General features: G+C 40.8%; 1 protein-coding gene across 1 annotated transcript in view; it reads left to right on the top strand.

Annotated features, from left to right (window-relative positions):
• Nucleotides 1–24,273, top strand: part of FREM3 (FRAS1 related extracellular matrix 3) — an 83,469-nt gene extending 59,196 nt beyond the window's left edge. Inside the window, exons 6-8 of the mRNA XM_027599749.2 lie at nt 8,712–8,963; nt 20,439–20,588; nt 23,856–24,273. Coding sequence (XP_027455550.2) covers nt 8,712–8,963; nt 20,439–20,588; nt 23,856–24,061 — 608 coding nt within the window. The 3' untranslated portion in view covers nt 24,062–24,273. The remainder of the gene's footprint in view (nt 1–8,711; nt 8,964–20,438; nt 20,589–23,855) is intronic.
• The last annotated feature ends 294 nt before the right edge of the window (nt 24,274–24,567 follow it).

Here is a 24,567-nt window from a genome sequence, read left to right as displayed (position 1 = left end):
TTGGAAGATCAGTGGCAATTGCTAAAGGACCACCAAAGTCTGCCCATCCCTCTGCTTCTGGAAAGAGCTACATTGTAGAAAGATCAGCAGAACAAACTAGGAAGTTCAGAAGACTTGGCAATGAGTCAGTTAGGATAAAGGGATGCCTCCGCCCCACATGAGAGAAGCTACACCCAGATCTAGCTTCCCATAGAACTCCTCAATGGGACCCAACTTCCGATAAGGTCTCCAGGTTCAAGACTGATATTCCCAGAAAACTCCCTACTTAGCTGGGGACACACAATTCACACTACTCAGTACCTGAGTCTTGACCCACACAAAAGACAGTTCTCATGCTTTCAGTAAAAAATTAAAAAAAAAAAAGTTTAAAAAGTATAACAGGGCCAGGGTCCTTCTCGGGAGCACAAAGCCAAGGCATTCATGGTCACACCCTGATTCTTGCACACCTCTATGGAATCACAAGAGACTGAGAACTTGTAAATTTTGTATGCACATTTGAGTGGCATTATGGTATTTATCCTCACCTAATCCCCACAGATACTTAAAAATCTCAGAGGGTGAGAGTTTAATTTGGTTATTTAAAGATTTATTTGTTTGTTTTTTAGAGAGAGAGAGAATGGGGGAAGGGGCAGAGGGAGAGGGAGAAAGAATCTTAAGCAGACTCCTCACTGAGTGCAGAGCCCAATGGGGGCTCAATCTCACAACCCCAAGATCACAACCTGAGCCAAAACCAAGAGTCTGACGCTTAACTGACTGTACCACACAGACACCCCTTAATTTGGTTATTTAAACCTTTATGGAGCTCTTATTAAAGAGAATCTTTACCAATTCTTATTTTCATGAGTAAAATAAGCATAAGCTATATGAACAGTTGAACGGAAAGCAAACTCATGCTTTGTACATTAGTAGTAATTCACAAATACTGACCACATATTACACCTACAGGTAGATGAAAGGAGTGACTAGTTTTATGTTGTGCTTTGATGGGGATGTCAAGGTCCCACCATTAACGTTCCAGTCTGCTATGCATTGCCTGTCCTTGCTACATGCCTATAATATCTATCATCAGTATTCTCAGACAATGACATGGGGGCATTGTATTTAAAAAAAAAAAAAATTGTTTGGGAGAAGAAGAGCTGGAGGGATTAACTCCCTCCATGATGAAGAACTATGACTCTCTAGAGAAATGTTTTAAGCTCAAGGATACCTTGGGAACAGATATGTGCAAGTCAGTTTTTGGCCCTGTTTTATTCTTAAGATAGATGTCGTTCATCTTTTTCTTTTCAATAGTCACTTCCTTGTTAGGAAACTGCTCTTATAGGAAAAAAACAGCTGATGAAGAGCAAACCACAGAACCTAAAACCAACAGTCCAGGAATGGTACTGAATCATCCTGTGGTTTTGGTCAGCCCCAAGTCAAATAGGTTGAGGTTTTTAAATGATCAACTTTATCCATTTGCTAAGGATTGTGTGGTGAACCACAAGCCATGGTCTAGCCCCACTTCTTTGATTGGGCTGGTTTTCCGGGTCATGTTAAAGAGGAGGTAGAAAGCAGATTATTCCGAGCAGGTTCCAAGCACATCCAAACAGAAGACTTTCTCTTTTCTTTTTTTTTATTAAAAAAAAATTCTGTGTCTATTTATTTGGTTGTAAGAGTGTATATAGGTTATGGAAGCTACACCTTGCATCTTGGAGGGTCCTTTAAATCATCTAGAAGGTCCTTGACTGGAGACTTGTGGAGGATAAACTTCAGTTTTTTGTTTATTGGAATATGTTTTTACTTTAAACTCAGTCTTGCAATTCTAGGTTGACAGTTACTTTCTCCCAGCATTTTGAAATTTCAGCATCTTCTACCTTCCACTGTTGTTGTTAAAAAGCCTGCCTGTGGTCTAAAGTCATCTTTCAGTGATCGGTCTTTTCTATGCGTTCTAGATCTTCTCACTTTTATTTGACTGAATCTGTGAAAGATCTGAGGGCTTTACTTGAGGAGGCTTTCCTCCAAGGAAGAGTTGTGTTGCTTTTTCCAGGATTTCAGAGCAGTGCTGACCCAGAAACACTCCCGCTCCCCTGCATCCCCAGGCTTAATTGCAGAGTTTCAGACTCTGCTCCCTGGTGGAGCACCGCGTCCCCTGCAGGGCTGATGCTATACTTACTCTCGGGACCACACCGCTTCTAAGTGGAATTCCCTTCTCTAGCTTTATGGGATTTGGGGTTTAGGGGTTTTAGGATATTGTTTTTGTTTTATTCTGACCCTTGATGATTTTCATTATTCGTATGAGCACAGAAAAGCCAGAATAATATTTCTTCTGCATATGCTGTAGTGGGAGAGCCAAACTACTGGGGACAGTGTCCCAAAGGCTCTTCTAGACAGAGCTCCCGTGCCACTCCAGCCCAGCATTCCCCACCCTTCCTTTCTCTCCACTTGCTCCCCAACCTGTCCGAGTCACAGACCCTCCTGGGCATGACATGAACTGTGCCTGGGGCTTCTGACTAGGACCTGCTCCAACCAGGAGTCAAATGCTGTGCTTTTAAAGATGGGTGATTTCCTGTCTTGCTGCCCTATTTAAAATCTATACTAAAGGAAATTTGTATGTTTAAAAGAATTTATAATTAAGTAATATAATAACTAAAGATAATGTGGAGAAGTAAAACCTGCCCATCAGGAGACGTGTCTTTGACTCACAGATAAGTCACCGGGGCACTCCCTGCCTCAATTTTCTCATTGATAAAATGCCCTCGGCTACCTCATAAAGTTACCAAATACCATAATATAGTGATTCAGTTGTCCTTTAGTATAGTTTCTTTATAGGGCTTTCTCTGACTTTAAGTATGATCTATGATCTTTATAAAGCAAATGTACTATGTAGCCACAGAAACTGAGCCATATATACTCTCTGTAAAGAAACAATTTTTTTTTTTTTTTTTTACTATAACTTCATAGATTCTCAGACTCCCAGTGATGTCTGAGATGGGCTTGGACCCGGGAAAATCTATGCCATCATCATCATGGATGCAGTGGCATGCTGGATCCAGCTAGAAACCACGGGTAAGAGTCAGTTGTATATGTTGTCATCCCAAATCTAGGTCTGACTTCACATTCATAGTGAAACTGCCTGGTGGGAATATTTACATGACAAAAATCAGCAAAGACTACAGATCAGGGCGTTTGGGTATTTTGTTTATTTGGAGAGCCAGTTGTTTTTTGGTTTTTGGTTTTTGATTTTTTTTTTTTTATATTCAGTTAGCCACTTTATAGGACATCATTAGTTTTTGATGTAGGAGAGCCAGTTGTTAGATGTTACCAGCAAACCTTCCTGCTGGTGGTGGAGGGGAGAGGGTGGTTCTTAGGTTAGTATTAAATGAATCCTTGGGTCTAACCTTAATTTTGGAGAACTAAGTGATACTCACTAAGACAGTCCATCCTGCCTCATAATCTACCTCCACAAACAACAAGGGACATATTATATGAGAGCCTTCTCTAATGTTCCTTGCAAAAATGCTATAACACAACCACAGGCTAGTGGCCCTATAAGACTTGAGGCCCAGTTGCTAAAGCATCTTTTTGAAAACAACCTGGAACACCATTCATACTCTTTAGACATGCTTCACTATTACATAGGAGATATGCACAGACCATTGCCAAGAACCTGTTCTTATACCTCAGGTTATATTTAATGTTTTCAGAACACAATTTTCTCTCTTAAATCCTGGGAATTCTTAACTTGCTACCAATAAAACAGTGCTTTTTACTTAAACTAAAATAAATACCAGTATTCTCTGTTCTTGACTATTACATCATTGGTTTTCCAAACTAAAAGTTCCAGAATCCTAGGAAGAATGGACCATTTAGATAAACTAAATTTTTTTATTAAATGATATGCAAATTAGACTCTTTTCTATCAACACTACGTGTTTTAAAATTTTTTGCTAGGGGCGCCTGGACAGCTGAGTCAGTTAAGGGACAGACTCTTGATTTCGGCTCAGGTCATGATCTCAGGGTCCTGGGACCGAGCCCCAGGGTTGGGCTCCACGCTCAGCAGGGAGTCTGCTTGAGGTTCTCTGTCTCCCTCTGCTCCTGCACCCGCATGCACACACGGTCTCTCTCTCTCCCTCCCTGTCTAAGAATAAATAAATAAACTTTTTTTAAAACTTGCTAAAAAAATGCTAAAATGTATTGTTTCACTTTTTGTTTTAGTAGAGTTCCACAGCCAAATGACTTTCAGTAAGAATTATATTTCAATCTTTCACTGAACCCAGAAAACTACGTAATTAAATGAATGTCTATTTCACCAAGTGGATCAGTCAGCTGAAAAAGTTGAACAGAAAAGGGGAAAATCCCAATCACTTTTGTTTTATGAACTATGATAAATCATTATTTGAACATTCACTAGACAAAATATATTGCAAAAGAGATTTAATAAAGATAGTTGCTATTTAATAAAGATAGCATTAGATACTCACTATACAAGTCCAGTGTGTATCTGCTTTTGGTATTTATCCTGAGGTGCTAAATGTGCAGATTCTGATAAGGTTGTTTTCTCACATCAGCTGTCATATCAACATTCGGCAAGCCAGATGACTAGGGGGGAAAAAAGTGTATTCTCATGTATAATCCCTTTTAAACTTTGCACTCTTAAAAAAGCATCCCAAAGGTTGTTTGTTATCTAATCAGATTATTGTAAGAGTTATTGACCTTTTTCCGATTTTTTGTGTATATCCTGAAGCATAAGAAGTCTCCCCAACAGTGTGTCATCGGGTCCTGTGAGCTTTCTTTATTGGAGCCACTTACCTCTCTGTTTTGCTGGGGAGTGCCTCTCTTTAGCCCTTGCTGATGTCTCTGTCTCTGACATGCTAAGGGCCAACCTCTCCTTCCTGATTTGGCTCAGAGAGCTTTTCAATGCATAGATCTCACAGGACTGAAGCGGGAGGGAACGTCATGAAGGAATAAAATTCAAGGCACAGTCTGGCCCTGAAACTTGGCTAGCTGCCCCAGCAAATGCTCATCCCCCCCCATAGCTACCCAGGTCTAGCAGTTCTTGCCCTCCGCTTTTGTGAACAAGTTTTATTCTCATCAATCCCTCCAACTCTAACCTTTCCTTTAGGTTTCCAGAATAACAAAACAGTCCACCTGGTAATTCTAAAATTTGTTCTATTGAAAAATCATCCTGAAACATTTTGTGAGTTAGTGCCCCTCTGAACAAAACCTAGGAAGTCAATTTGGAAAGCATTTTTATTTTTTAGCAAGCTGTACATATACGTGCAACACATACCCATAGATATCAACTCATATTCACACTGATTCCCATTAGCAGGAGGACAGCGGACATTGGTGTTAGCCAGCATGTTATATGCAAATACCACAGCTACAAGCAAGAGAGACCCTTGCAAGACTAGAGTGTCAGTTCAGAAGTTCACTATCATATCCCCACTGCTTCTCATTAAGGAGAAGTGTAGTGGGAAATATTTAGGCTTTTCAAAAATTGCTTATTTAACATATTGAGTTATTTTACACAGTCTTTATTCTACCTAAATCTGGTCTGCCTAAAACATTTAAATTACTGTGACAATTTTTACTCTTTTAGCTCTCAATCTGTGTGTTATTTTTTTAATACTGCAAAAAAATGCACTGACTTGAACTATCGATGGGGATCATAAGATGGCACAGCTGCTATGGAAGACAGCACAGAGGTTGCTCAAAAAATTAAAAATAGGGGTCCCTGGGTGGCTCAGTCGTTTGGCTTCTGCCTTTGGCTCGGGTCATGGTCCCAGGGTCCTGCGATCGAGCCCCGCATCAGGCTCCCTCCTCGGCGGGAAGCCTGCTTCTCCCTCTCCCACTCCCCCTGCTTGTGTTCCTTCTCTCGCTGTGTCTCTCTCTGTCAAATAAATAGATAAAATCTTTAAAAAAATTAAAAAAAGAACTGCTATATGGTCCAGCAATCCCACCTCTGGGTATATATCCAAAGAAATTAAAAGCAAAGTTGAAGAGATATTTGCACACCCTTATTCATAGCAACATCATTCACAATAGCCAAGGTGAAGCAACCCAAGTATTCATGGACAAATGGACAAATGGATAGATAGACATACAATGGACTATTAGCCTTAAAAAAGAAGTAAATCCCCTCACATGCTACAACATCGATGAAACTTGAGGACATTGTGCTCAATGAAACAAGCCAGTCACAAAAAAAGACAAATATTATATAATTCCACTTACATAAAGTACCTGGAGTTGAGGAATGCATGGTGGTTGCCAGAGACTGGGGGCAAGGTGGAGGGGAGGAAATGGAGAGTTGTTATTATTTAATGAGCATAGAGTTTCCCTTTTGCAAGATGAAAAAAGTTGTGGATGTCTATTTCACAACTATGTGAACAGATGACACTACTGATATGTACACCTTAAAAAATGGTCAAAATGGTAAATTTTAGGTTATGTTTCTTTTACAATAATAAAAACATCACACTAATTCCCAGGAATCCTATTCCTAAGTATTTACTCAAGAGAAATAAATTATATATCCACTCAAAGACCTGTACTAGAATATTCATGGCAGCATTATTCAGAATAGCTAAAAACTGAAAACAACCTGAATTATCAACTGGTAAATGGAAAAATAAATTTTAGTATAGCCATACAATGGAGAATGCTATTCAGCAATACAAAGGGAAGAAAAACGCTGATGCATCTCGAAGGCATTGTGCTAAATGAGAGAAATCAGACCTAGAAGAGTAAGAACTGTATATTTCATGTATATGAAATTCTCACAAAGGCAAGTAAATCTGTAGTGACAAGACAGATTAGTGGTTTCCAGGGCTGGGAGACAGAATGGGAGAGGTATTGCAAGGGGTATACGTCAACTTCTTGGGGTGGATAAAAATGTTCTCTGTTTTGTCTGTGGTATAGTTTACATGACTGTATACATTTGTCAAAACTCATCAAATAGTGGGTGTAAATTTGTGAATGTTAATGTATGTAAATTATTATAATAAAATTTAAAACACACTACATCCAAACTGAAATCTTCCCATCAATCCTGTACTTCTTGTAAAGTAACAGGTACTTTTGTGGCTGCATTTCAGTGCCATGCAAAGACCTCTAGTCAGGGTGTGGGCGTCGGATTGCTCGCTGCCGCTTGCAGCTCCGCCGCGGTGGGAAGGGCGGGGCAGGGCAGGAAAACACCTGCACCATGACCACGGCCCGGTTCTCTGGTCCGCATCTCTCTGCACTTCAGTTTTCCCATCTGTAACATGAACAAATTGAGCCAAACCAGTCCTAGTGTCTTACGATCCTTCAGTTTATTTAGCCCCTAATCCAAACAGACCTTATTCAATATATACTCTGTTTAGAGACCACTAACTGTGGATCGTGTCAAAAAAAAAAAAAAAGAAAAACAGGGTCCAGGGGCGCCTGGGTGGCTCAGATGGTTAAGCATCTGCCTTTAGCTCAGGTCATGATCCCAGGGTCCTGGGATCAAGCCCTGCATCAGGCTCCCTGCTCAGTGGGGAGTCTGCTTCTCCCTCTCCCTCTGCTTGCTGCTCCCCCTGCTTGTACTCTCTCTCTGTGTCTGTCAAAATAAAAAAAAAATCTTTAGAAAAAAAAAAAACAGGGTCTGTTCTGAAAGCCTTCTAATTACAATATTAATATCTGTGACTGTCAGAGATAAGTGTGATTTATAATTCATACAGCCTTGTGCTCAATGCTATTGCCTCAAAACAGTTTGAAGAACCAGTGGTGGGTGTTGGTGGGAATGCAAGCTGGTGCAGCCACTCTGGAAAACAGTAAGGAGGTTCCTCAAACAGTTGAAAATAGAGCTACCCTACGATCCAGCAATTGCACTACTGGGTATTTACCCCAAAGATACAAATGTAGGGATCCAAAGGGGTACGTGCACCCCCATGTTTAGAGCAGCAATGTCCACAATAGCCAAACTGTGGAAAGAGCCAAGATGTCCATCGACAGATGAAGGGATAAAGAAGAGGTGGTGTATATATATATATATATATATATATATATATATATATATATACACACACACACACACACACACACAATGGAATATTATGCAGCCATCAAAAGGAATGAGATCTTGCCATTTGCAACGACGTGGATGGAACTGGAGGGTGTTATGCTGAGTGAAATAAGTCCATCAGAGAAAGACATGTATCATATGACCTCACTGATATGGGGAATTCTTAATCTCAGGAAACAAACTGAGGGTTGCTGGAGTGGTGGGGGGGTGGGAGGGATGGGGTGGCTGGGTGATAGACATTGGGGAGGGTATGTGCTACGGTGAGCGCTGTGAACTGTGCAAGACTGCTGAATCACAGATCTGTACCTCTGAAACAAATAATGCAATATATGTTAAGGAAAAAAAAAAAGAAGAAGATAGCAGGAGGGGAAGAATGAAGGGGGGGAATCGGAGGGGGAGACGAACCATGAGAGACGATGGACTCTGAAAAACAAACTGAGGGTTCTAGAGGGGAGGGGGGTGGGGGGATGGGTTAGCCTGGTGATGGGTATTAAAGAGGGCACGTTCTGCGTGGAGCACTGGGTGTTATACACAAACAATGAATCACGGAACACTACATCCAAAACTAATGATATAATGTATGGTGATTAACATAACAATAAAAAAATTTAAAGAAAAAAAAAACAGTGCTGGGAGCATAGGTTTCTTCTCACCTTCTCTGTTCCATCTTATATTCCTATAGGTTTTGCCACAGGCTCCATTCCTTCAACAGCATTATCTTTCTCTGACTACATCTCACGTCCAGAAGACCAGAGCAGCATCCTCCACTTTGACAAGGACGAGGCTGAGAAGAGCTGCCGGGTGTTGATCATCGATGACTCCTTCTACGAAAAGGAGGAATTCTTTAGCGTTTCCCTGAGCCTGCCAGTAGGAGGGCGACTGGGAGCCCAGTTCCCCACCACCAGGGTGCTTATCCTGGCTGATCGTGGTGATGGTAAGTCCATTTCCTGCTTTCAACTCTTGGCATTAACTGTCTTCTTCTTGCAGTGTCCTTCAACAGTCGAGAGACAAATCTCCCTTTAATTATCCGTTAAAGGAATAACGGGTGTTCCTCTTTCTCCAAAGGCTGTGTGTGGCTTGTCAAATGCATAGATATCACCAACACCAAAAACAAAATAGCAATTCAGGGAGATAAAATATTTGTGTATGACTTTACTTAAAAAAAAATAACCTAAGGAAGTGACCTAAGACTTAAAAAGAAGCCAAGAAGAGGACCAAAATTAAGTATCAAGCCCAGTATGATTTTCCTCGGTCTCCACTGCCCTTTCTACAAGAGGCACTTTCCCAAAAAGAGAAAATGTGGGTCAAGCCAGGGGCAAGATCAGACTAGTTTATTACTAGCCTCAGACTGCTTCATCTCTCAAACGTGCCCCCATCAGGATTTGAGTGGCTGTGAGTTGCCGTGTTCAGATCTAGGCAAGATTAGACTGGCTGCTACCACAGACCCAAAATCAGGGTGACTGCTTTATGGCTACGCACAGAGCTTCCATGAAACCGAGAACGGTGCCAAGAGATAAACAGAGTCGGGGCTGGAGAGTGCACACACTCTAGCTGGTATGGCAGATGTGCTCCACGTTCTGGGGGATGTGATGTTTTTCTAGCAACCATAGAACAAAGGAAGATATGAGTGAAATTAAAAGTGGGTTTATTTGTTGATGTTGCGCCCTGTGGACAAAATCTCAGAGTTGTACAATAGACCAGTTTTGCTCCATTAAAAAGAAAAAAAAATCATCCTGGACTAAGTTCCATTCCAAAACGTATCACATATCAAGGGCTAAGAATAAGTATAGACCCTGAGCTCTAGGCTTCCTTCATTGTATACTTTTCTTTTCAAAAATTTCCCCATTAAAATTAAGAGAATGATTGTTTTCCTCAAATATGCGTATGCTTTTTCACTGTATGGAAATTTAGAATTTGTATTATCTCCTCTGCTAAGCCAAAGAGTTATTAGGAAGTGTCTACTAAGAATATCAATATTGATTATCCAATTTTTCTGGAAAAAGTAATGTTATTCATAGTCTTACATATAAATTATCTGTTGTCTTCCCAACAGAAGAGAAGGAAAATCTGAGTAAATTTACCTGTTTGAGACTCCAGAAAAATCTAATACCTCAAAGTCTATTTGATAAATATGAAGAGTCAGTAAAAAATGGGAACTGTCTGAAAGGAAAGAATGATAATATGGTATTTGTGGTTTCTGAAGCTCAAATGAAAGATTAGATTGTTTTTAATATCGGGGTTATGATGAGGATTATGGCCAGAGCACCTAACTCTTATCGAGAGGTAGGGAAAGTTTGCTGGACTGAGTTCCAGAGACTGAGAAGTTCAGCACAAAAACAAGAAAGGGAGGGACTTCTTAGATTATTCTACATACTTTTTTTCTTGGTAGCTCTTTCCTTTTATAACCAATAACAGTTTTCTCTGGTGAGGAGGACTTCACATGAAAAGATTGAAATCTATAAAAATAAAGCTTCAATTTCCTTTTCCTTTCACTATGATACTTTTCCCTATCGCCAGAAAGAGTGATGTCAGTACAATCTGAATTTTTGTTTTTTGCTGGACCTAGTTATTGCTCCAAGTACACAAGTAAAAAAGCAGGGGGGTGAGGTGGGGAGAGGAAGAGAATCAGGAAGGGGAATGCCAGAGTGCGGAAAGCTTGCACTGAGAGCATGGAGACTTGGATCCTGAACCTGGGCACCACTACCGCTCCAGGTGACCTTGGGCAGGTTGAGTTTTCTGGGGCTCAGTTTCCCAATTCATAAAATAAGGAGGTTTAAATGGGTGTTCTCTAGGGACACTTCTATCTCTAGAATTTGATGGTTCTTGAAGTCATTTTAGATGAAGGCTTTAGTTAATTATTACTCATACCTATAAAATGAAGTATCCTGTAGAAGATTTGAGTGTTCTTTAAATAAAATTTTGTCATGAACTTAAAAACTTATGTTAAAATTTTACTCCTAAAAAGTCAGATAAAGAACAGAGCTAATCACTGAACTTGAATGGTCATGTGATTCGGGTTATCCATTTTGTCTTCTATTTCTCCAAGGTTTCCCCCAGATAAATAAATTTCTATTGTTTGACTTATGCTATTTTTTCCTGCTTGGGTTCTAGGAGACCCCCAAAATAAAGCCATATAGTTTTCCATGCTCTAACATTTTCTAAGTATATAATGAGTTACATTTTGATAAGGAAGTACATTACAATCTCACCCACATATTTAGGAGGACATGTTTCTTAAGACTCATCCTGAAAAACTAAAGCAAATGTAAAGAATAAGATTGTCTGACCTTTAATGATTCTTTTTTTTCCCCCAATAAGAAGTATGTTTCCTGCAACGTCTTTACCTAACTCTTTCTAAGAGTCTATCAAAAAACCAGAGTGGCCCCTAAAACTACAAACACCAGAGATGGTCATAAATGATTCAACAGACATCAGAGCTAAACAAGCAAATTCACAGGGCTCAACATGGACTACAACTTTGTTAGTGTGCTCAAAACTGAGTTTACTCTTGGAACCCCCTCACAGAAGAACTTGGACAGAACTTCCTAACCCAAATGTCAGTGTTTGTGTGTATAGTAAGAAATGAATGGCTGCCAAGGGGTTGGATATTCAAGTCCATTGGTCAGTGTGGTAAATGGATTAATGGCCCCCAAATAAATCCATGCCCGAATCCCTAAAATTCATTAGTACGTTACCTTACTTGGGAAAGACTGTAGATGGGATTAAATTGGGGAGCCTGAGATGGATAGATTAGCCTGGTTTATCCAAGTAGGCCCAATACAATCACAAAGGTCCTTATAAGAGAGAGGCAGGAGGATCAGTGAGAGAAAGATGTGATGATGGAACCGCAGATGATCCGTGCTTTCTTCATTAATTCCCTGCATCTCCTGGTAATCCATTTTGGCTACATTTTTCTCTCTTTGACTGTGTTGTTTATATTTCAAGTAATAAACTTACATCTTTAAGTCATGGTGGCCACTGTTACAATAGACTGACTAATCAAATTCCAGTAGCAAAAGCCAGAAATGCCTGAGGTGAGTTTTGTTAGGGCCATGGCATTATGTGAACAACAGAGTCATTATGTGAACAACAAAGTAAGATGAACTAAATGGGACTAACCTGTAGGGGTAACTGTACGCAGGAATGTTGCTAGGTGAACTGGGGAGACCCCGGGCCCTGAGGCCCAGACCCAGTGAGTCCCAAAGATGTTGCCGAAGGCCCTTTGTCTTATCACAAGAAAGAATTCAAAGACAGACACAACACAAGCAGGAAAGTTTATTAAGGCAAAATTATACTCTCGAGATGTGAGAGCAGGCAAGGGAGAGAGACAGAGACAGAGAGACAGAGAGGCAGAGAGAGATACACACCCCAAGGCTTGGGTTTCTATCTTTTATTGAAAATTGTTAACTAGGAGAGTAGAATATTCATTACTTGGGGCGGGAATTTCTGAGAGAGGGGTTTGGGGCCTTGTCTTCTTTGTTTGGTCAGGGAGTTCCAACCTGCCTTGTCAGCCTTCTTGGGCCTATCTGGGTTGATCTGACTTCCTGTGGCTTTGTTTTGGAGCACGGCCAGGCCTGGCCGCTGACTCTGCCAGTAGCTAGGCCAACTTCCTCTTTGCTGGCCTCCAGGCATCGTGTTAGACCCTAACAGCCTCTAACAGGAATGTGCAAAAATAAATAAAAGTCTTAGTATCTATTTCTTGAAGAAATATTTTCTCTTTGAGCACTGACATCTCCCTACTTACTTTTTATTTTAAAACCGTAGTAGTTTTCAATCTTCCCGTGTTTAGAACAGAGAAATGGTGAAACTCTCCAACGCCAAATATAAAAAGAAAAGGAAAAAAATAGAACAAAAAGGGAAGAAAATCAACACAAAGTCCAGTATATGATACAGTTGTTAACTTGCAGTATTATTTGAAATGATCTTAGTAGATACTTAAGTAATTAATTAATTCAAGAAACATTTACTGTGGCCTACTGTGCACTTAGTATAGGGCCACAAAGTCATAAGGGTCTTTCTCCTGCCTTCTATCACATCTGACTTGATCTCTAATTAGACTATTGTCAAACTCATGAAGGCTTTTGATTGGGGGAAAAAATCATGTGCAAAAGTAATGGTAGAAGATTTTTAGTTCAGTATAAACAGTCTTAATCACTACACATTTTTCTGAGCAAGTCACTGTTAATAATTGCTGAATCCAGGAAGTTTGCATTCAGATCCTATAACATTTATTGAAAACTGAACACTTTGCCTAGCTTAAAAAACCCCAATACCCACTCGTTAACATATGTTCTTCTTAAAGGAGACTCTACATGGGCAGCGACCTTATAAGCAGGAAATTGTTTGATAAGTGTGGGATCTTAGCAACACCATCAAGCCACAGAACCAACTCTACCCCTGGGCAAATATGGCCAGGGGTCCTGGACCCTCAGGGTCCGTGGTCAGAATACTCTTCCTTTAATACAGCTGAAAATGGGCAGCCCATTCTTTCTTCTTCTGGCTGCTTTCTCTTTTCCAGGTTCCACACAGAGTGAACTTCAGCTAAAACAGTTTTGCTACAGATGTGACCATACTAATCTAGCCCCACTCTCCTGAGCAGCGGCCTGGTGACATTCTCTGTAGCCCAAGATTGACTCTACTGAGTCAGTGCCCTAGGACATCCCAATCTCCATGGCCGGAATTAATGATATTTCCAAAAAGGTGTTCTGTAAAATTCTAAAGTGTGACTTCCTCCCCTTTTGGGTCCCCAGTGGGTGCTGATTTAGCAGGTGCCCTTGAATGACTACTACGGGTACTATTTCCACTTTAATCTATCTTTAGACTAAAGATAGTCAGAGATTTTGCGATTCATGATGCTGAAGGTTCCTTTGGAACTATTGTATCTTCTCCTTGAGAAAACATCCACAGTGCTATAGGCGTACCTAACCACATGATTATAATCTTTTGAAATACTGATGTGAAGCAATAATTCCTCTAATTCAGTTTTTAAGCATTAGACTTTTGTCAGACTCTAATGTGTAGTGTATCTCAGGTAGTAATATAGTTGTCATTTCAGTCAGGAATAAAAACAAGTGTCATACAAAATTGACGATTTGGGAAAATAGGGAGGAAAGTGCATGGTCTTTTTCCAAGGTTACGATTTTGTATGTAATTGGCCACAGTCTGGGCATTCGTTAAGTACCAATAGTGCTTTCTTTAATCAGACCTGTTACATCTATCATCTTGTAGCAAAAGCATGTTTTCTTTTGGCCAACTGGTGACACAGCATCCAGCAATCTAAAGATGTACTCAAGTAAGTCGAAGGAAAACTCTTTTTTCTAGCTAGAATTGGGATGAAATGGGTTTTGTTTGGTTTGGTTCGTTTGGGGTTTTTTAGATAATTTTTTTTAGCTGAAGTATAGTTGACAAACAATGTTACACTAGTTTCACAGCACAGTGATCTGACAACTCTATATGTTGTTACATTCATCACCAGCATAGCTACCATCGGTCACCGTACACGACTATTACAATACCAATGACCATATTCTCTGGACTAGACTGTACCTTTTCAGGGATGACATGTTTTCATTCTCTTTAGCTAGATTCTGAGAAATGTTTTGCTTCCTTAAACAGAGATCAAATATATCTTTGTCAAATGGGTCACCTACAGGAATACCTTTGTAAAGGCAACTACTGTGGAGTAACTCATAATAAATAAAATAAATCATGTAGAATAACATAAAAAATAAATCATACAGAAGCAGAGGCAACCTAACCTCCCAAGATCCTGGCCCTACCCTGCCACAGGAACCCTTATGAGAAACATCAGCTGCATGAGGGCAGACACCACAGAACACGGCCAATAAGTGTTAGCTGAATGCATGGCAGGCTTCATCTGCATTCACTGGGCTTCGGACCCTAGCTTCCAGGGATAGTGCCAGGACAGGCGGAAACTGATGACACTTGTTAATTAACAGATTGTGTCTGTTTTATATATAAACACTTACAGCAGGTTTCTGCTTTTCTACCGAGGATGTTTCTTTCTGTTTTTAACATGTGCTTTATAACCTTATAATCTGCGGGTTGCTTGGGTGGCTTAGCCGTTAAGCGTCTGCCTCCGGCTCAGGGCATGGTCCTGGGGTCCTGGGATCGAGCCCCACGGCGCGCTCCCTGCTCCGCGGGGGGTCTGCTTCTCCCCCTGCTTGTGCTCGCTCTCTCTCTCTGTGACAAATAAAATCTTAAAAAAAAAAAAGAAAAGAAAACTTATAATCTGCTACAAAAAAAGAATTGATGTCCAATTTCAGAGAAGGCTGTTAGTTTTGTCCTGAGGCAATAAGATTTGTATAACATGCATAAAATGTGCCTGTAAAGATTGCCCGCTAGATTAGTATCTTTATCATTAAATGGATAGCTAACAGAATAATGACAGATTTAAGAAAACATTGTAAAGAAAAATGGCACATAAACCAAGTGTCATTTTGGTGAATTCAGCACACCCAACTTTTTTTTTTAATGGGGTTAATACTGTTGCATGGACCAAGATAAACTTCAACACATAAATGTTTTTAAAACTTGAAAGACACATTGTGGTGCTCTAAAACCAAGGAACCATTCAGAAGAAAGAGCATCACTATGCTTTATAGGGCTTTTCATAGGGCAATACAATTGCCACAGGCTTCACAAGTAGAAAAAAATTTACTTCAGTTCTTATTCTTAAACTCGGGTGCGAAGTTCACTTTTTGCAGCTTAAAGTTTCGTAAGATGTATTTTGGTTATTTTGCACCGATTGCCGCTGTTGGCTTGCACATATCTTTCTGGGTATGCTTGCTGCATTTGACATGGTGACCACTCATCCTTCTCACTAGTCTCTGCTCTTGATTTCCCTGGTTCTGTTCCTCTTTTGCCATCAGTCCTTTTTTTCCTTCCTCCCTCCCTCCCTCCCTCCCTCCCTTCCTCCCTTCCTCCCTCCTTCCTTCCTTCCTCCCTCCCTCCTCCCTTCCTCCCTCCCTCGCTTCCTTCCTTCCTTCCTTCCTCCCTCGCTTCCTTCCTTCCTCCCTCCCTCCCTCTCTCCCTTCCTTCCTTCCTCCCTCCCTCGCTTCCTTTCTTTTTCTTTCTTTTCTTTTTTGTCTTTTTGAGCTCTTTCCTTTCTGCCAGTCTCCCTAAGGGTTGATGCTCCCACTACAATTCTCTTTATTCATCTATATGGATGATTATATCATCTATTACAGGATTGACTCCAACTTATGTGCTTACACTCTCAAATCTTATCTCCAGCCCTGACCTGATTCTTGAACTCCAGATTCACACATTAAAGCCTTTCTAGACCTATTTACTTGGATATCCCATCATTTTGCCCTCTCTCACCCCCAGTAGAGACTATTTCCCCTCCTATATTCCCAACTAAGTTATTGACAGCCCCACTCCCACATTCCCAGGGCATCATCCTAGAAGCCCCCTACATCCAACCACTGCGTGCTGCTCAGGGGACTTAACACATTCATCTCCCACTTCCACCCTAATACTAGTGCATAGTTCAAACCATGTTCATGTCTCACCTGGATAATTGTAATAGCTTCCTAATTGGTAGCCTTAACTCTTCCTTAAATCTGTTGCTCACACCGAAGGTAGACAGATGTAGAGACAACAACAATAACAACACCAAAACCAACCACCTTTCCACTGTTTAAAATTGGTTCCCACATGATATAGAGTCTAAAAAGTAAAGACCCATCTGCTTCAAATGGATCCAAGTCCCTGCTGCATCTGGCTTTTACCTTCCTCTCTAATTCATTCCCGACATCCCTTTATTCTCATCTCATACATCACTAAGAAACAAATGCTTGTATGTCTCCCCAGACACTGGGCTTCTTCAGTCTTATATGACTTTTTCCATATTAGTCACTCTGAAACATTCCTCCCCCCTCTCCCATTGGTCCATTCTTGTTTGACCTTCCCTAGATCTTTCAGATCTAGCTTTATTTCTCCCAATGCTCTTCCTCTGAGCCTTGAGGCTGGTTTCTTCTTTTGTCAAAGCACTCAGGGGTTAACTGATTGAAATTGGTGTGGCTGCCCTCTCATACCAAAAATACCTCAACGACAAAAAATGGGTATTTCTCTACATCCCCATAGTGCCACGGTGCTTAGAGCACAGAGAGGATGCTCAGTAGATGTTCAACTGAACAACAACAACAACAAAAAAATTGAATTTGACCACATGAAGCCTGATATTAAAGAATTAATATTGACTCATAGGCATCACCTCTTTCTTTTCTAAGAATTCAGAAATCATTTTAAATAAGCTATTCTAGATTTTTTTTTCCTAGAGATTACACTTACCAGTTTGCTTCTAGATTTTATTTTCTCTGCTGAGGCAACTGAAAAAAAACATTTTCCTATCTTCCATCTTTTCACATCTATCTTGTCCTGAGTGGTTTCTCCAAGTTTACCAATAGTGTTTCCGTCACTTCATCTGCAAGTCCCTTTTGGACCTTGTCATGAAATTTCTCTGAATCTGGACATTGAATTAATTTTAAATGATGGTCATATCTCTTTTGAGAGCTTCACTTCCCAACTTGTCATATTCCTTTTCCCTATTTCCATTTAAAGAGCGTTCTCTTTGAAAGGAGATAAAAACACATCTATGGCTGTGGAATCAATTTAATGTAAGTATGATGTGGTCAAAGCATCATACTCTCCGAACTGCCCACCCTTAAGGATTACTGCTTTAAGAACTGTCTCAGTTCTTTAGACAGAGCGAGGCCAAAGAGAACTAGAGATACTGCTGGGAGTAGAGGAGCTGTTTCCTCTATTTCAACAAATCCCCTGATGCTCAGTACACAGAGCATCCCAGAAGAGTCTCATGAGTTTTCCTCTGACACCATCCTCCTCTCACATCTTGTATCTGACTATATTCATAGAGACTTGATCCATTTTTTTCTCTGCACAGCATTGTAAGTGACCCAAATGTTTTCCCTTTCTTACCTCTTGCCCTTCCCTGATACCATACAGAATACGTTCTGTGCTAAAAAATCAGATCACTTTGTCCCAACTTTTTTTAAAAGAAAACCTTTGTAATAAGTTCAAAATATATCAGAAGTGAGTTAAAATTATCCATTTGACAAATTCTTAAGTACTTATTATATACTAGCCTCTGTGTCACTAAGGGTGCAAAGACACTTGGACTATGGTCACTGACCTTGAAAAGTTTGTATGGTCCTAAGAAAAATACAGAACAAGGTGTGAGCTTGTTAGCTTTAACATTTTAACTTTTCCCAAAATTCATAAATCGGGAGAAGGAGTTCTAAGGAAACCATTTGGGAAGTAATGTGTGTCATGTGCAATATGGAGGACACAGTGAATGGAGGTCTGGCTTTACCTGGAACATCACAAAGTAGGAGACAGACTGGTTGGCCGCTCTGATGGATGAGCAAAAAAGAGGGGCTGCATCAGGGATTAGGCAGTATTCCTAGAGTTGATCAAGGCAACGGTGGCAGGAGGGTTGCCATGGACCAAATGTGAGCCTCGCACGCAAGAGAGAACGGGAATGAACTTGTCTTAGGGCTTGTCTAAAAGCGCCATCTAGAGGGCTGAACGATCCTCAGCAGAAGTATTGTCAACGCTAATAGGTTGAGGGAGGATTAAGTGACCAGCAAGAATAGAGAGGCATCATCCTCAAGAGAGCAACAGATGAGAAATATCCAACTATGGGAGTGTGGGGTCTCCACAGAACACACAAAAGTGCCCATGAGAAACAGAATCCGTTTTCTTCCATCATCTAAGACCAGAGAGTGTGATCACCATGATAATACCTACCAAGAAAAAACTTCCCTGCTCCTCTTGCCTCTCCTCCTTCTTTCCTGTCCCAAGCTCAGAGGTATCAGAAACATTCATCAGCAGCAGTAGGGAGATGGTGTGAAAGGTCTTGGCAAGAAGAAAAGAGAGGATCCCCCTCCCCTTCTCTGAGTGCAGGCCTCCCACCGGCGGGACACCCGAGGTGAACCAATAGCAAGTGTGGCCCATCATCGCAAGTATAGAGGTATTCAAAATGTTAGGAAGCATGGGGTAAAGAATGCCTAATTTCTTGAGGGAGTTCCCAAAGCAGGTAACTCTTAATCACAGCCTTAAAGAATGAGTAGAAATGTGTGAAATTGGGACTTTGGGAAGAGAGTTCCAGCTCAGAGAACATCACCAGCAACAATGGAGGCCCCTGAACACATGATGTGTTGGGTACATGGTGAGCTGTTTGGTGCAACAGGGCACAGGGCCAGTTGTGGTGCCCAGTGATTCCAGAAAAAATGGACTCCAGTCAGATAAGGAGAGCGGTCTTGTACACCATGGTAAAACTTACAGTAGTAAAACATTCCCTAGCATTAAGAAATCTACTAACATACATCCTGAGCAGATAATACTTATTAACTTGATTTCCACCTTCCAGAGTTTTTAAGTTTAACTCAGATATGCTTCTGTATTGCATTATGCTTGCAAAGGTGTCATATCTATGATGTTAAATTTCCATTTACCATCTTGGGGGTCGTGCCTCCGTGGGGAAGCTGCTTCCTGGTCTTTACATTTTTTTGCCTCCAGATTTCACAGTCTAAACAAACATTCGTTTCAAACCTTTTCATGGCAGCACATCTAGTATACCAGCTAGACTTGTACAAGGTTTAAGAAGTCAGCTAAGTTCATAAGCGACTTCCTGAAACACAGAGAACTAGATACAAACAGGGATGCCCATAAAAATCCCAACTTTCTCATTTTCAGACTCCCCCCCTTCAGGAGATGTACGCTACTCTTGCACCTGCCCCCCCAAAGTCTGAGGCCCACTCAGGCTGTCTCCAACCTTCTCTTTCTAATGAGCCCCTTCTCTGCCTCCAGGGAAGCATTTCTGGCGCCTCAGCTGATGGGACCCTGCCTCCCCCCAGCATTTCTGTCCATCCCTGTGATCAACAAATGTCATGAGAAAGAGAAGAGAAGCAGTCCCCGAATTCAGAACCCCGGTTGGACTGTCCCCCAACATAAAGAACAACTTCTCCCGAGAAGAAGCCTTCTAAATTGCCCGCCATCTTTTCCCAAATAATAGCTGACGTGCCTGAGTTACAGCTAGTTCTCCCCCATAGGGAAAATTCTTTATACGACAGAAATCTCTTGAAACGGAAAAATGAATAGAATTCTAACCAATCTTATCTCACTGCACCTCCAGGAGTCACATTTGTGACATGGTGTGTGTGTGTGTCTGTGTGTGTGTGTGTGTGTGTGTGTGTGTGTGTGTGTGTTGTTGTTGTTGTTGTTGTTGTTGTTTTTTCTCCTCGAGCCTGTGGAATCCGTCAAGTCTGATGATTGTGACAAACACCCAGGGTCGCAGGAGCCAACGAGATAGTTGGCCTGGAGGGCTGAAGTATTCTTAGTCTGTCCTGCGATGCCTCCCTAGAGCCTACCCTGCGTTTCGGGGGTGCCGAGTATCATGTCGAGGAAAGGGCTGGCTCCGTGGAGATCTGTGTCTGGAGGACAGGCCCTGACCTTTCCCAAGTGTCGTCTGTCACTGTGCGCTCCGGGAAGACAGAGCCAGCAGCAGCGGAAGGTGAGAGGGCCATTTAAAAATTATATCGTTATCAAGATATACGTATAGGGTGGGGTCTAGTCTATCAAATGTAGTATGCCTGGTCTTTGTTGACAGACCTTGATTTTAAGTTTCTCCTACCTGAGCACATAAATGGTCTGCATATGTAATGACTTCTGCTGTTTATATAATAAATAGACTACTCAAACAGTAACCTTTAGGATTCATTCATTGCCCACTGGCTTGTCAGGGACCCAAATTAATTTTCCAGAGTTCAGAATATTTGTAGATACTGTAAGCTGCTCAAAACAGTATTTTAGACCAAGGTACCCTTTTAATGGCTGAGCAAGGCCCATCTCCTGGGAAAGTCCAGGCCCCTGTTAAGACCCTAGAAGAATAGGAGGTTTGCATTCGGACTCAGGCGTCTTCCTTGGCTTCAAGCAGCATGCCCTCATGTCCCACTCATCTTTGCCTCTCTTGATAGGGACAATCAAGGCCTGGCCATAAGAGGAACTAGGCAGTTCTGAATAACACTTCCTCTGGGGAGACTATCAGCTGTTTTACCAAAAAATAACCCCAAAAGCAAAGAGGAATTCAACAGGAAGAGAAGGGGAAATTTCCACTTACATTGATACCCACATTTTCTCATTTGCCACCCCGTGGCAAATGAGACCTTTTAGTCTTCTGGGTTATGGGCGATCAGTTAGTTCAGGACTAGCATCATCTATATCCAAGACAGTGAGAATATTTTAAGAGAAAAGCACAAATCCTGCAAATAAAACCCAACAATATAAAAGCCTATACTAACTAATGAGGCATAAAGAGAGTAAAATAAGCATTTACCTCTGAAAATGCAAACCCAGTTTCAGCATGTACCCAGAAAGTTAAGGGAAATAAAGACAGCCAATTGGGTTTAGAGCACAGTGCTTGCTTTTGGAAGAATTCACAGGTTATAACCCTCCAGTGACTATATCATAGCATATGGTACATGAAACTAGTAATGATGCTTACAAGTAATTTTTTTGCTTTTTTTTTCTTTTCTTTCTTTTTCTTAATTTTCAGAGAAGATCATTTTTTACTCACTGTTTGTGGAAACGAAAATAAATAGACTAATTGGCTCATTGGGCTTTTTGGCTTCTGGTTGGGAAAATAAATTCGAATTCATTTATTTTTTTTACAATTTATTTTTTTTTTAAGATTTTTATTTATTTACTTGACAGAGAGAGAGAGAGCACAAGCAGGGGGAGCGGCAGAGGGAGAGGGAGAAGCAGGCTCCCCAGTGAGCAGGGAGCCCGGCACGGGGCTCGATCCCAGGACTCTGGCATTATGACCCAAGCCGAATGCTGACACTTAACCGACTGAGCCCCTCGAGTTCATTTAGATAAATCCCCTTGCACACAAGTAGTGACCCTTCCGCTAGCTCTCAGGTAGGGATGGACTAATAGAAGTAATGCATCTGCTCAGCTTGGTTAATTCACAATAATAATTATGCATACGTGGTTAACTATATCATTATAACTTGTTACATAAATCATAATTATAATTTCTTTGTACTAGATGCCTACTATTTGCCAGACTCCGTGCTAGAATCCTTGCTGTATTATCACGAATCATCTTAGCAACCTTGTAAAATAGCAATAATTATCCCCATTTTGCAGTTAAAGAAACTGAGACTCAAGGAGGTTAAATAGTTTGTACAAGTAAGCAATGGACTCAAGATCCAAACCACAGTGAGGAAGATCCCAAGGTCTCTCTCCCTTACTCTCTGCCTTGGCAGTTTTCAGTGTAATCTTGTTTTGTTTTTCTTAGCATAATTATTTAATGGCTCTTTTAAAAAATATCTTCATGGGCGCCTGGGTGGCTCAGTCGGTTAAGCATGTGACTTTGGCTCAGGTCATGAACCGGAGTCGGGCTCTATGCTGGGCTTGGAGTCTACCTTCCCTCTGCCCCCCCACCCCCGCTTGTGCTCTGTCTCTCTCATGAACAAATAAAATCTTAAAAAAATATATCTTTGCAACAATCTCAAACTTACAGAAAAGTGACAAGTACAGTGAAAAAACACTTTTTTTCCTGAATCATTGAGAGCAAGTTGTGAATAAATTTGGAATCATCTGTGAAAACTTAGAATGCCATTTCTACAAAGACATTCTCCTCTGTGACCACAATGCAAGCATGAAATCAGGAACTTAACCTGATACATAACTTAACCTGGTACACAGTCCAATCCTCAGACCTCATTTGAGATCCACCATGTGTTGCCCAGTCAATTCTCTACAGCAAAAGAGTCCAGTTGAGACTCCCATTCTATTTAGTTGTCATGTCTGTTGAGTTTCCTTCAACCTGAAAATAGTTCCTTGTCTTTCCTTGACTTTCATGACCTTGATATTTTTGAAGATTACCAGGTTTGGTAGCATGTAAAATATCCCCCAGCTTGGGCTTGTCTGATGTTTCCTTATAATTAGATTCAGGCTCTGCATCTTTGGCAGGAATGTTTGCAGAGATGACACTGTGTTCTCGTTGGAGTCTATCAAATGGCACACAGTTTCCATTTATCCCATCAATGGTGGTGTTAACTTTGATCACTTGGTTAAGGTGGTATCTGCCAGGTTTCTCCACTATGAAGTTGGTTTTCTTCCTTTACAATAAATAAATATTTTATGGAGAGATGCCTTGAGACAATATAAATATTCTGTTCCTTGATTAGCATACTTATTTATATCACTTATGGTTTTTTATTTTATTCCTTTGGTTATAATTTATTGCTATCATTACATTTGATGATCAGGTGACCCAACTTACAAAATACTTAATAACCCAGAAAGCAGCAGAAACTCCATGCCTTAGTAAAACCAAGCAGAATGTGGTAAGATTAACCAAATATCTGGCAAAAGTGAATGAGTGAAACCTAATGAAAATAAAATTCATGATAGAGACCTTAACAATTAAAAATTTAAAATGTGAAGTTCTTTATTACAAATTGAAGTTTCCTTCAGAGAGCCTTCAGTCTATCAGTGAGATTTTTGTGGAAGTGCTTGGAAGCTGATGTGCTCAGTCTCAACATGGAGAGCCCGGATGGGGACGGCCCATGTTCGTGGATAAGTGACTCTCATGGCATTTGGTAGAATATGGGAACTTGCCCTTTCTGGGCATTGAGCCCACAAAATATGATTCTGAGGGTGCTGTGTACATAAGAGAATGCTATCTTTCTCTGAAGGAAATTTTTCTCTGAAGGAAAACTTATGACAATGAATCCTACAGTCTCACTCTTGACTTTGCCTTTCCCACTAGCTGGAATAGATTATATTGGCATCAGCCGAAATCTTGCCTTTGCTCCGGGAGTGCATCTGCAGATATTCCAAGTGACCATCCTTGATGACCTGGGACAGCCCATCTTGGAGGGCCCAGAGAGGTTTGAATTAGTTCTCCAGATGCCAGTGGGTGCAGTGCTTGGAGAACCACATAAAACCACCATTTTCATCAATGATGCCATCTGACTGTAAGCAGAGTGCTTGTAGTTCATTTGACTGAAAGACTTTAAGGACTTAAACACCCAAAAGACGTCTCTTAACAACAGAATGAAACTGTACACATCCAGAACTTAACAACTCTGAGATATCAGTGATATTGTACTGTCATTGTGTTATATATATTCTGATGATATGTGCAAATAGAGTTTATGTGACTGTATGGATATATATAGAGAGAGAGAGACACGTATACAGAGAAAGGATTGAGCCCAGAAAGGATTAGACTGCGCTCTTGTTTTCCTTTTCTTATTTTCTTTTACTTTGTTTCTGAAGCTAGTGAAAGCTATTGTCCCAATTAAATCAAAAGTTAAGAACAAAAGGGTCAGCTTCTTTTTGCCAATTGATGCTAGACATGAAGCACCTTTCAACTATATACATACTGCCACCCTCTTTCAGTGTTTCAGGTTATTGTGATTAAGAGTTCCCTAACTGAAATTTGCAGAGAAGCCCAAAGCTCCTTTTTGCCAATTGTT

Source organism: Zalophus californianus, chromosome 2 (genome assembly GCF_009762305.2).
Source record: "Zalophus californianus isolate mZalCal1 chromosome 2, mZalCal1.pri.v2, whole genome shotgun sequence".
In the NCBI taxonomy this organism is placed as follows: domain Eukaryota; kingdom Metazoa; phylum Chordata; class Mammalia; order Carnivora; family Otariidae; genus Zalophus; species Zalophus californianus.
The sequence above is the reverse complement of the archived record's forward strand: the minus strand, read 5'-3'. Positions and strand labels throughout refer to the sequence as shown.